This window comes from Aplysia californica, unplaced genomic scaffold (genome assembly GCF_000002075.1).
Source record: "Aplysia californica isolate F4 #8 unplaced genomic scaffold, AplCal3.0 scaffold00259, whole genome shotgun sequence".
Lineage (NCBI taxonomy): Eukaryota > Metazoa > Mollusca > Gastropoda > Aplysiida > Aplysiidae > Aplysia > Aplysia californica.
This window is the reverse complement of record NW_004797529.1, coordinates 689870-702186: the sequence shown is the minus strand read 5'-3', so window position 1 is coordinate 702186 and position 12317 is coordinate 689870. Positions and strand designations below refer to the sequence as shown.

General features: G+C 41.1%; 1 protein-coding gene across 1 annotated transcript in view; it reads left to right on the top strand.

The window, feature by feature from the left end:
• The window catches only part of LOC101846587 (serine/threonine-protein kinase BRSK2), an 84432-nt gene that overhangs the window by 37389 nt on the left and 34726 nt on the right, over nucleotides 1-12317 (top strand). Inside the window, exons 4-7 of the mRNA XM_035970372.1 lie at nucleotides 1789-1857; nucleotides 3645-3791; nucleotides 5068-5102; nucleotides 8340-8391. Coding sequence (XP_035826265.1) covers nucleotides 1789-1857; nucleotides 3645-3791; nucleotides 5068-5102; nucleotides 8340-8391 — 303 coding nt within the window. The remainder of the gene's footprint in view (nucleotides 1-1788; nucleotides 1858-3644; nucleotides 3792-5067; nucleotides 5103-8339; nucleotides 8392-12317) is intronic.

Below are 12317 nucleotides of genomic sequence, written 5' to 3'. Positions count from 1 at the left end.
TGTGTGTGTGTGTGTGTGTGTGTGTGTGTGTGTGTGTGTGTGTGTGTGTGTATGTGAACTTTATGTCAACTTGTCTTGCCGCTGACCCAAGCAGACACCGCCACAAACCTGAATGTGTCTCTAGAGGAGCCTCTGCATTGATGTTTTATGTCAGCACTGACGCCTAATTGTCGGGGATTGAGGTTAATCCTAGCACCATTATGTGGCGTCGGTGGTCGAGTGGATAGGTTACCGGGCTCGTAATCGTGAGGTTGTGGTGTCGGTGGTCTAGTGGTTAGGCTACCGGACTCGTAATCGTGAGGTTGTGGTGTCGGTGGTCTAGTGGTTAGGCTACCGGACTCGTAATCGTGAGGTTGTGGTGTCGGTGGTCTAGTGGTTAGGCTACCGGACTCGTAATCGTGAGGTTGTGATGTCGGTGGTCTAGTGGTTAGGCTACCGGACTCCTAATCGTAAGGTTGCGGGTTCGGGGGTTCGAGCCGCGGGCCCGACTTTGTGTCCTTGGGAAAGGCACTTTACACGAATTTTCCCCACTTCACCCAGGAGAAAAAGGGTACCCAGCTATAGACAGTGGAAGATCTTGTCAGTTTGTTAGTGTTTGAGGGCTTAACCAGCTGCTTGCACTGTATGCTTCCCGGGAAGCTGAGAATGTTTCTGGGTGTTCTATGGTCTGCTGAGGTAATAATTTAGTGTAAAGCCCATAGAGCTTGCTTTCGAGCGGGTACATGCGCTATACAGAACGCTATTTATTTATTATTTTCCAGCTAACAGCAGTTGTGTTTGTGACTATCTGGTTAGAGAAATAAGAACAGTGTTGGGGTTGTTCAGTACATCATAATCCCTGTAGCGGGAATCGTTGAATGCTTGAGGAGAGGAATGCCCAAACTTTATTTTTAAAATTACATCTTGAAATTTTTTGGGGAAAAAGGGAAACTTAGATTTAAAATTTTGTCTTCTCTTCGGCTGTTTTTTTGTTTCATGAATTGCATTTTATTTCCTGCTTTTGTATGAAGACTGCATCTGGTAAAAGGCTATAAAAAGAAGATGTTTTACTGATACTAATACTTTTCTTTCACGAGGTCTCATGGCCGTCTGCCCTAGGGTCGCTGTAAATACGGCACAATCATGTGGCTGTGGACATTTTATTTTCTTTCTTTTTTAAAAAGTTTTATTTCATTAAACAAAACCCTTACTAAAACAAAACTTTCTTTGACAGATAATTCAACAGACTAACGAGACAACAACCGAAATATATCACAACCCCCCACCCCCCTTCCCCAAGCACACTCGTTTTCCCTCAGTTTCCAAATATTAATCTCTTGTCGGATTTCCTAACGAAACACAATTTAATGTACTCAAATTGTACTTTCCTTGCCAGAATTGGTCTCATTCACCACAGACAGCAGAAGCCACATTAAATCATCTTGATTCTTATTCCTTCTCTTTGTACTTTAAGAATTGAATGTTCTCCCATGTAGTCATGTAGGCCATCGTCTGACATTGACGGACGGAGTAGGAAAATGAATGACCTGAATGTGATTGTGGCACATTTTCATTCCACAAGAGTTAATGTGCTGTGTGTGTCTGTTCCACAAGAGTTAATGTGCTGTGTGTGACTGTTCCACAAGAGTTAATGTGCTGCGTTTGACTGTTCCACAAGAGTTAATGTGCTGTGTGTGTCTGTTCAACAAGGGTTAATGTTATCTGTGACTGTTTCACTCCACAAGGGTTAATGTTATCTGTGACTGTTTCACTCCACAAGGGTTAATGTTACCTGTGACTGTTCCCCAGGGTGAGAAGTATGACGGTCGGAAGGCAGATGTCTGGAGCTGTGGTGTGATCCTGTACGCCCTTCTCGTGGTGAGTACCGCGCGCACGTACCCCTCTCGGTGTTACACCACTGAGCTCTGGTCATCCGTGCAAGGGAACAGGGCCATTAGTGAGTGGGTGGTTGGCAGGTGCTCTGTTGTGGTTTGTTCCTTCTTTCTTATCGTACATCTATCGTCCGTATCTTTCCTTCGTTTTTTTGTTGGGTTTTTTTTTTCGTACGTTAGTCCCCAGTAACACCTCCAATCTTCGGCACTTATATGACGCATTAATTTTTTATTTTTTTTGTAAAGTGTTTTACGGCGCTCGCAACTGCATAAAGGTCATATGAGTGCGCGGGACACATCTAATATGTTCAGTTGGTAGGAAATTTTGAATTTTGCCCGGTTGGCGGCCGAAACCTACTCTTATCGATTTTAGACCACCAAGGGATCTTTAACGTGCGCAACTTGCACACGGGCCATCCGAAATTTTTCACCCTTGTCCGAGAAGGCTAGGTGTAGATCTTTCCTACCAGAAGATCAGGGGTGTGGCAGAAAGACAGTAGTAAGGAGGAGCCAAGGAGTAGCAGTAGAAAGGCTGCAGAAAGAGTCAGGAGCCCAGAGGAGGGGGCAAAGGAGGTGAGGGGGTGGGGGCAGAAAGTGGAAATGAAAGCAGACAACAGAACATTCCTAGAGAGCAGGAAATGAGGTAAAAGGAGGCAATTTTAGAGAAGAAAATTTTTCGGTCGCCACCCGGATTCGAACCCGGGACCTTTGAATGAGAGGCCAACACCTTAACCTCTAGGCCACGAGAGCCCCCTGACGCATTAATTTGTGTTGAAGTGCCGTAAAACTGTTACTGAAACTTTTTTAAAAAACATGCAAAAATACTAAACGTCTGTTCCTTTCTTGTTACAACTCTAATCTTCGGACGGCATTTATGCGATCTACTTGTGTTGCAAGTGCCGTGAAAAGCATACTCATCATCTTCCATTGCCAGATCTGCAACAGACACCGGCGATCATGGTTCTCCATTCATTCCTTTGCTCGGATTCTCTTTAAAAAAGCCACGTTTCCCTGATCTTTCCCTGTTATTACCCATTTGTTTAGGTTCCCTAAGTAGGTTGCTCTGGGCCTACCCCTGCCTCGTTTGCCTTCAATTTTGCCAGTGAGAGCTAGATGTTCAAGACCTTTATGTCTATTCAGGTGTCCCAAAATCTGCATAATTTGTCGTTTCCTAATGGGTTTTGACATTTAGCGTCCCACGTACTACCTCATTTGATTTCTTTTCCTTCCACGATATTCTCAGCAGTCTCTACTAAAAAAAACACATTTGGTCGCTTTTAAGCACAAGGGGGCTATCCCGAAAAATGTTGTTTTGGAGAAAATCGAAGGTAAAGTTTTTGGACCCTTGTTCAGTTTCTTTAAAAGACAAGGAGAGTTTTCTCTATAACCAAACAAATATACACACCGATGAAACTAAATGTGTTGATGGTTGGCGGGTGCTCTGGTGTGGTTTGCTTCTTCTTTCATATCAAACATCTATCGTCCTTATCTCCCCTCCTTCTTTTTTATTTTTGTTACTCTCTTATAATGCCTCTAATCTTCTGGCGCTCATATGACCTTATGCAGTTGCGAGCGCGTAAAACCTCTTCAAAAACAAACGAAGCCAAACCTCTCCTATAGGTAGGCCAATGCCCACTTATGGTGTAGGTCAAGATTTCTGGAAACCCCCGAAATCTGGGTTAGCCCGCTTGTCCTTCAAAGCGACCATTGTTTGTTGCTTTAAATGCTTACTCAGACAGAATCAGGAAGGTAAACTTGTGACACTTTCCACAGGGCGCTCTTCCATTCGACGACGACAATTTGAGGCAGCTGCTGGAAAAGGTCAAAAAAGGCGTATTTCACATTCCGCACTTTGTTCCCATGGACTGTCAGAATCTACTGAGAGGCATGATAGAGGTGGACTCCGAGAAAAGATTAACGGTATGGTGTATGGTGTGCAGTTTTTGGTTTGTTTGGTAATTATTGTTGTTGTTTTGTTTCTTGTATTTTGTTTGTTGTTGTTGGGGGGTTTTTTTGGGGGGATGGGGGGTATCGTTTGTTTCTTTGGTTGGGTGGTTGGTTGGTTGGTTGATTTTTTGGGGGGTGTTTAAAGTTTTTGTCTAACTTTTATTTTGAGTTGGGGTTCTTGCATCGTATGTTGTTGTTGTTGTTGTTGTGTGTGTGTGTGTGTGTGTGTGTGTGTGTGTGTGTGTAAGAGTGTGCTCTTCGCCAGGGCCACCGCCTCCCTTGGGTAGCGGGTGAGGCAGTCCAACCTCCCTGAATCCCTCCCGAAGAGATGCCACCGCCTGTTGTTGTTGTTGTTGTTGTTGTTGTTGTTGTTGTTGTTGTTGTTGTTGTTGTTGTTGTTGTTGTTGTTGTTGATTATCAAAGATATTTTTACTCAAAGAAGATAATGCCCATTGGTATACATATAACCGAATCTTTAAGATGACATAGTAAAGTCAGGCTTTCGTCAACAACAAAAAATAATCGAAGAAACCTGCATTTTCCCTCGGGGTACATGTATTGAGATATTCGAAGAGTTGTAGTTGAAAAAGCCTAATAAGTTGAGAAACTCAAAATGTGTTTTAACGTCAAATTTCTCAAAACTAGGTGGACTTGAGCAAACAGGACTTAGTGACTCTAGTGTAGCAGTTTACAGTTATGTTCTAGTGTAGCAGTTTACAGTCATGTTCTAGTGTAGCAGTTTACAGTTATGTTCTAGGGTAGCAGTTTACAGTTATGTTCTAGCAGTTTACAGTTATGTTCTAGGGTAGCAGTTTACAGTTATGTTCTAGGGTAGCAGTTTACAGTTATGTTCTAGTGTAGCAGTTTACAGTTATGTTCTAGGGTAGCAGTTTACAGTTATGTTCAAGGGTAGCAGTTTACAGTACGTTCTAGGGTAGCAGTTTACAGTTACATTCTAAGGAGTGGGTGTTTGGCGGGTGCTCTGGTGTGGTTTGCTTCTTCTTTCCTATCAAACAACTATCGTCCTTATCTCCCCCTTCTTCTTTTTTATATTTGTTACCCTCTTGTAACACCTTTAATCTGCTGGCGTTCATATGACCGTATGCAGTTGTTTTACTAAAACTAAAACTGATTGTAGGGTGGCAGTTTACAGTTACATTCTATGGTAACAGTTTACAGGTGTTACCATCATTCTCATGATAATTAGAAACTCAAAGTCTATTGCTTGTTTCTTGTTCTTTTTTTTCAGCTGGAAGAAGTGATGCGACACGGCTGGGTGCTAGTGTAAGTAAACATTTCTCTGCTCACGGCGTTCGTGATCTTCACATTTATTGTTATATAGTTAAAGGCATTGTGCAGAGATATCTTAACTAATAATCTGAGTACTTACAATGAGTGGCTATTGATATGATCTATTTGAAGAGTTAAAAGTTCGATTTCCAGCCTTTGTCTTTTCTGTAAACAAATAGTCTGAAAAATTCCCTCCTCTTCCTCTTCCCCATCCTCCTTTCCACCATTCCCCTTCTTCCTCCTTCTCTTCCTCCTCCTCCTCCTCCTCTTCCTCCTCCACTCTCGGTAGAAATTTTTCAACATTTAATTTGACTTATTCTATTAATGTATATATACAGGGTGATCAAAAAAAAACTTTACAACTTTTTTTCTGAATATCTCGCGCAAAAATTGTTCTAGAACGCTGTAATTTGGAACAGACATAATTCATTCAAAAGGAATTTGTTTGATATAAAATCCACGAAGAAGAAACTTATTTTGAAAATGGGAACGGTTTTTAAAAAAGCACCCAAAAACACAAAGTTCACCAATGTTTAAAAATCTTTTAAAGGAAGTCGTGAAAAGATTAGCTGACCGTTTTCTTTATTTTCTCTTTGACTTTAATTTTTCCATCCCTGTGACATCTAAACAATATTTAATTTCGTTTGCAGAGTTTAAAAAAACTGAATGATTTCATTTTGCAATTCCTAGACGCAGTGCTCCACATTCCCAACTTTGGACTCGACACAATTTAACGCGTCGTTCGAAATGTTCAGTGGCGCCCTAACACAAGGACCTGTTAAACCATGAGTCTTTAAAGCCACATACACTGCACATGTTCACTAAGAAGTGGCTTCTAGAGACAATAGAGTGGGGTGCCCAATAGACAGCATTTTTGGAGTTAACATATCCTGCAGGGTGAAAATGGGCTTTGCACTAAACCAAAAGTCATCGAGGAAATGATCCCTCTTTACTAGACAATCGAGGTATCATGAACACATTGCCATGCTCTGATTCATGTCATCTAATCGAGGAATCATGAACACATTAGTATGCTCTGATCCATGTCATCTCGGCCTTACGCAGATGAACATGGTATAGTCGTAGGTTAAGATTTGCCATGAGGATGCAGACTGTTGATGTGTAGGAAAGTCCTAGCTGCAGATCGTCTATGGACAGACGTCTCATGGGACTCGGCTACTGAAATCTGCACTCTGGTGACGTTTAAAGGGCTGCGCATGGTGCGCGTTCGACCTGAAGAGGTCATTTTTTAAAGAACTTTTGAGCTTTGATTCGCTATAGATCCAAACTGACAGAACTTCTCAACTCATGACGCCAAAGATTTTGAGGGCACCTAAGCATTCTCTCCATGCCGTGCGCAGAACTTACGAACTTTCAGGGATGGTGAGTGTGTGGAGAGGTAATGTTCAATATAAAAAGCTCTCTGCTCTTTACTAAATGTAGCCATGATCTCAGAAGGCAAACACAATTTGGGAAAAATAATATCTGTAGACTTCTGTTGACTTGTTAGACTGCTGTAGCTTGCAATATGGTGCGATTGTTGCAGCTTTTAGAGGTAGGCCTAATGCAAACTGGTGCGTCATGCTATGAAAATGGCGACAAGGTTGAAATTGGGTTGCTTTTTTAATGCACTTTATAGAGCAAAACTATTCAATGGACTTATCTAAAATACATATCAGAAAAATTCCTTTTGGCTTTCAAACGTTATGTTCAAATCTGAAACGCAAGACTTCAGTATTGGGGAAGATATTTACAAAACAAGTTGTAACGTGTTTTTTTTGGATTACCCTGTATATAGCCATTATTTCCAGCAAGAACATAGATATCTAGTATTGCATTCCTTGTCCTCTGGGCAGATGCAAGCTATTTTTTAAGTTTTAGTCTTTTTAGGAGTAGTTTGCGATTACTTGCCATCGTCTTAATGAACTTGATACATAGCTGTTCTTACGCCCCCATCTGTGCAATTTAGGTCATTTAGGAGGCGGGCCTCAGACGCTCTTTGTCAACTTCTTGGGCATGGATGTCTTTTAACAACTGTCCTTTTCTAATACGACAAAAACTAAAGTTTAGAGCTCGTGGAATCTCAGACTTTTCCGTGTGAATCCAAGAGGCCTCTGCCCTTGATTTCATGTACTTCAACTTTATCAGAAGAGTGAGAGAGAAAATGAAAAGCTGACTTTCTACCATATACCATCTATGACGAAGTTGGAATCGAACCAAATCCCTGCACGAGAATGGAGGAATGCTACACTTTTACGAAAGCGTCTATGTTAAGAAGCCTTCACCTTGTTCGCAAGTCGACAGAACAGTTTCTGTAGTCCCGCAGAACATGGATTCTTGTTATTCCTCCAATGAAAATTGACCTAGTTTTCTGCTTTGCATAATGTAAGCATTAATCTGATACAAATGGCCATGTTAGAGGAAATCTGAAATGATTTTTGCTTCAATTGATACAACTTTTAATATTGCTATCTTTGAGGTTCTGTTAGGTCAGTTTGTTTAAGGATGTTGTTGGTTGTGGGTTGTTGTTTTTTTGTGTTTTTTTTTGGGGGGTGGTTGTTTTGAATTTTGTTTGGTTCGGATTTTACGTAAAAAGGCAGAGAGGCCCGGGGGAAGGGGAGGGGTGGGGGGTATATCGATTGTGTTTATGACGATATTTAAAAAAGTGTGACACCACTGATGGTATGATGCCAATGCTGTTGGCTTTTGATAATAACGACAATTATTCTTGTTTGATTTTTTTTTTCAGAATTCCTTTTATCTAACCTGTTTTGTCTTCTTCTATTGATCTGTTTGCGTGACCTACTTTCGATGCCTGTTCATGGAAAGCCAATACTTTTGTTGTTTGTTATCGTCTGTTGCCGATCTTTTTTCTCTCCTGATTATTTTTCTACCGGGCTAATCTGATCAATGTCGACAGCGGTCGTTGTTGTTGTTTCTGTTTTTCCTTTACTACTGAAAGAGGTAGCCTCATTGCCAAGCGTTTTTCGTAATTACGAATAGGATCAACATAACTGGCGACCAATTTGCAAAAGTGATTGACCTAATTTGCCAGACTCACATACAGAATGGAGGACCTATGATATGAAATCACATTATTCTCTGAGCCATGAATGTGATACCTTTTTTGTTTTGTGGTCTCAAGTTTTGTTTTGTTATCTTTGTGTTGAGTCGAGTCGAGTTGTCCCTGTATGTCCCTGCCAATGCTGACCTCTATGCCTCCACTTATAGGGGCTCTAAACAGGACCTAGAGGCCGAGTTACCCATGATGCAAATTGTTCAGGTAATAGAGCCCTGGCCTGCCCATGTGATCCCCGACTAACTACAACAACAACAACAGTAGAACGTAGCTGCACTGGCGTACCGTGGTCTCCATGAATATGTCGTGTCCTAGTGTTGTGACCACGCCCCCCTCGTGTCTTGTCCGCCTGTCTGATTGGCTGATAGTTTGCTGACGCCGCCTCGTTATGGCTTGCCGCCACGCCCACTTTACTTTGTGGTTGTTGTTGTTGTTGTTGTTGTTGTTGTTGTTGTTGTTGTTGTTGTTGTTGTTTCTGTTTCTGTTGTTGTTGTTGTCTTGTGCTCACCTGTGGAGTAGACGTTACAAAGTGTGTGTGATCTACTGTGTAACCCCTTGTCTGTAGTTTTGTGACGTAGTAATATGCAGATCGCATTGTTGCGTTTTGATTGGTTATCTATTTTTAGTTCCATTTAAGTTTTTGTACATATTTTCCCTTAGACTAGTGCTAGGACACCTCTCCTCGCTGTCAGTAGATCTAGTACTTTTCTATCCCCTTTCTTTCTGAGGAAAGATTCAGCCTTTTGTTTCGGGATCCAGTTTGGATTAGCTTAGAAGTATTCCCTATGCTTGGGATTTGTGTTTTTAATTAAGAAAATTGGCGCTCATGTGACCTTATGCAGTTGTGAGCGCCTTAAAACCTTACTAAAACAAAAACAATATTTATTTTTTTAAATCGCAATAAATTGTCGGTAGATTTTTCAGAAGCATTGATGTGTATCTTGTTTGCATAGAGGCATGAAGTGATGGCAGTGCAAGTAGACTATACGTGTGGGTGCTTAAAGAATTGAATGAAAGATTAGACAGGAGATGGGAATCAAGGAGAAAAGAGGGAGTTATAGGGTCGGGTGTGAGGGGGGGGGGGGGGCAGTGGGCGGGGCGGGGCGGGGGGGGGAGGCAAAAGCAATGACTGCTTCTTTAGCAAGGACAACATAAGCAGTAACTTACAATTAATGACGACAGAGAGTTTTACAAAAGGTATGAATATTGAAGTGTGCTGACAAAATGAGTTACTTCTCGGATCTAAGCCTTATGACAACAGATACATCGCGCTTATAGGTAGGAGAAGTTTTTACAATTTATAAGTATGAAATAATAAAAGGCACGTAAGGAATGTGGCATCAGTAGAAAATCTACTAATCTGACCCTATAGTGTCGACTTTTGGCCGATATTTCCGTTTGTGGATTGCGAGAAGTTACTCATTTTGTCAGCATGCCTCACATATAAGCAACACGTATGTTTTGTTGTTGTTGTTGTTGTTGTTTTTAAATTACTATGTAGTATTTCCTGCCAATGCATTTGTCTCTAGTCTTTTTGGTAAACAATTACATAGAGCAGTTTGCTGTAGCGTTCTCTACCACACACATCGATTGTACTTTTCAAGAGAGCGTACATAACCTTCAAAATCACACGTTTTGGTTACTTTTGAGAAGCACGCCAGTGAAATGTCAACGTGACAATTATCCTGAAGGTTTGTCCAATTTTACGCCATCTGAAAGCTCAAAATCCATCGTTTTGTACACACAATTCGAACATCAGTAGAAGGGACTGGCCACGTGAGAACCTTTAACTTTAAGCTACTTGTTCAACACTTTTGATTCGTGTCAACTTGTTGACTATTGACTTTTCTCCATTCTTTCAAATAAAATACTTGGCTGCTTGGTGAAATCAAGTTCTCGTCAAAATAATGAAGTCGACAAAACTTAAAATAATATTATTGTTTCCACCTGTGTGGAAATTTTCTGACGATTTTTTTGTTTGGATTTTTTTTTTTTGGGGGGGGGGGTTTATGTCCGTGTTTTTAAAAAAAAAACTGGTTTCTGTGAGCGTTTACCTGAAAATTGTCTACCAAAGGCTATATCCATCCACAGACTTATTGGCTATTGACGTCAGCACTTTTTAAGGCCATTTTCCCGTTAAATTTATCTCAAACACTCGACGACCCCCCCCCCCCCCCACTTCTTTCAGATCACAAATTTATCGACTTCTGCTCGAGACAGATGGATATTTCTTTTCATCAAACGGTCGACAACTGAACAAGCTTAAAGAAAAAACCAATAACTCCCTATTTCATGCCCCCAAAATAAGTGACGAGCGCCTGATTCCAGCCCGCCGCAATCCCAAAATTATGTTTGTGGACCCCTCTGTGCCCCTGTGGGTGGTAGCCTGCTATCTTTGTACACAGGGGCAGCGGACAGAGGGGACAACTGGGGGGGGGGGAGTTTTGGTTCACAGTTTTGCTTTGGTGTTGTATTGTTTATTGTGGGGTTATTATTTATTTTTTGGTTGGGGGGGGGGGGGTGTTTGTTTGTTTTTTAGAGGGAGGGTGTTATTTTGTTTTGATTCCTTTTCCGATAAACTGTTCAAAAAACTGTTGTTGTTGGGGTTTTTTGTACGTGTTTTACGACGCTCGCAATTGCATAAGGTCATATCAGCGCGGAGGACACGTTAAACATTTTCAGTTGGTAGGAAATTTTTGAAGTTTGCCCGGGTGGCGGCCGAAGCCAACTCAGATAAACTGTTGAACAAACTTTGTCCTAGGGTGTAGAACGAATGTCTCTGATTAGCACTAGCTTGTACTGTTCACAATTATTTACTCTAACCTGCCTTGTTGCAAGAGGTTGGAGGTCGCCACTGGTATAATTTGTCCTACTTCTTTACTTTCCCTCTGTGGTTTCTGTCTTTCTATCTGTCTGTCTATCTGTCTGTCTTACTTTATACCAGCACTAAATGACAATTTTTTCTGTCGACGTGCTTCTCTTTCCTCAAACAAACAACACATATGTCTTGTCAGGAAGTTTTTGTGATTGTTCAATGGCTCGGAATTATTTGTGGTGTTGGAATTTCTGGTAACTTCAGTCTTCAGAGCTGGAGATTTGGAAGTCCAGACTTCAGACTAGGCCGTATCTATCTATCTATCTATCTATCTATCTATCTATCTATCTATCTATCTATCTATCCATCTATCCATCTATCTATCCATCTATCTATCTTATGGCCTGGTTACACGTAACGATAAATTGTATCAGATTCGTCGTATGCGAGAACTGTCCGTTTTATCGAGCTGTGTAGTCTGTTTAGACATTCCAATATATCGTCTAGTTTTCTTTCGATCAGGGAGATTCCTAGTCATTGACTTGACTGCAGATGTGCAACGCACCGGGTGACCTTGATACACAACTTTTACCATTGACGATCAACTAAATAATCAAATTGCTAAAATATACATAATAACGCATCAAATCAGGTTCTTTGCGAGTATGTCTGCTTCTTTTGAGACGCTGATTCCGAATGTGAAATCAGTTTTTACCTGCAATTATTTTTTTTTATTTTTTTTTTAGCTCTAAGTTTAATCTTGCGCGGCGGCAAATTCAAAAGTGATTCTACGTCGCACCGCGTCTCCCAGAAATCTGACCGTGATCGCAAGGAAAATATCAAACAGCGCTTGATTTCTCGACGATTTGTCTCATGATCGATAGATTGCCCAGTTTTTGTATAATTTATCGTTGCGTGTAACCGGGGCTGAACTATCTATCTTAATCTATTGATCTATGTCTGTTTTCTGAGCTTGATTGTCTGTCATTTTCCCTTTCTATACGTCTGTTGTTCTTCAGTTAGCCTCATGACACAGAACATGTGTCCTTATTCCTTGTCTTCAAATGCGTCTTTACTTTGTGTTTGTTAATATTATTATAGATCTACCTCCTCCCACCCCCCACCCCCAAAGCAGTTCTTTATTATCAGTCGGAAGTTATCTCTTCACCTGTCAGTGGGTGCATGTTTACATGTTTGTGTGTTTTTATGTGTCCTCTTGTGTGCGTATGTGTGTGTGTGGGTTTTTTGTTTCTGTGTCTACTTGTTTGCGTATGTGTGTGTGTGTGTGTGTGTATGTTTGTATGTATGTGGGTTT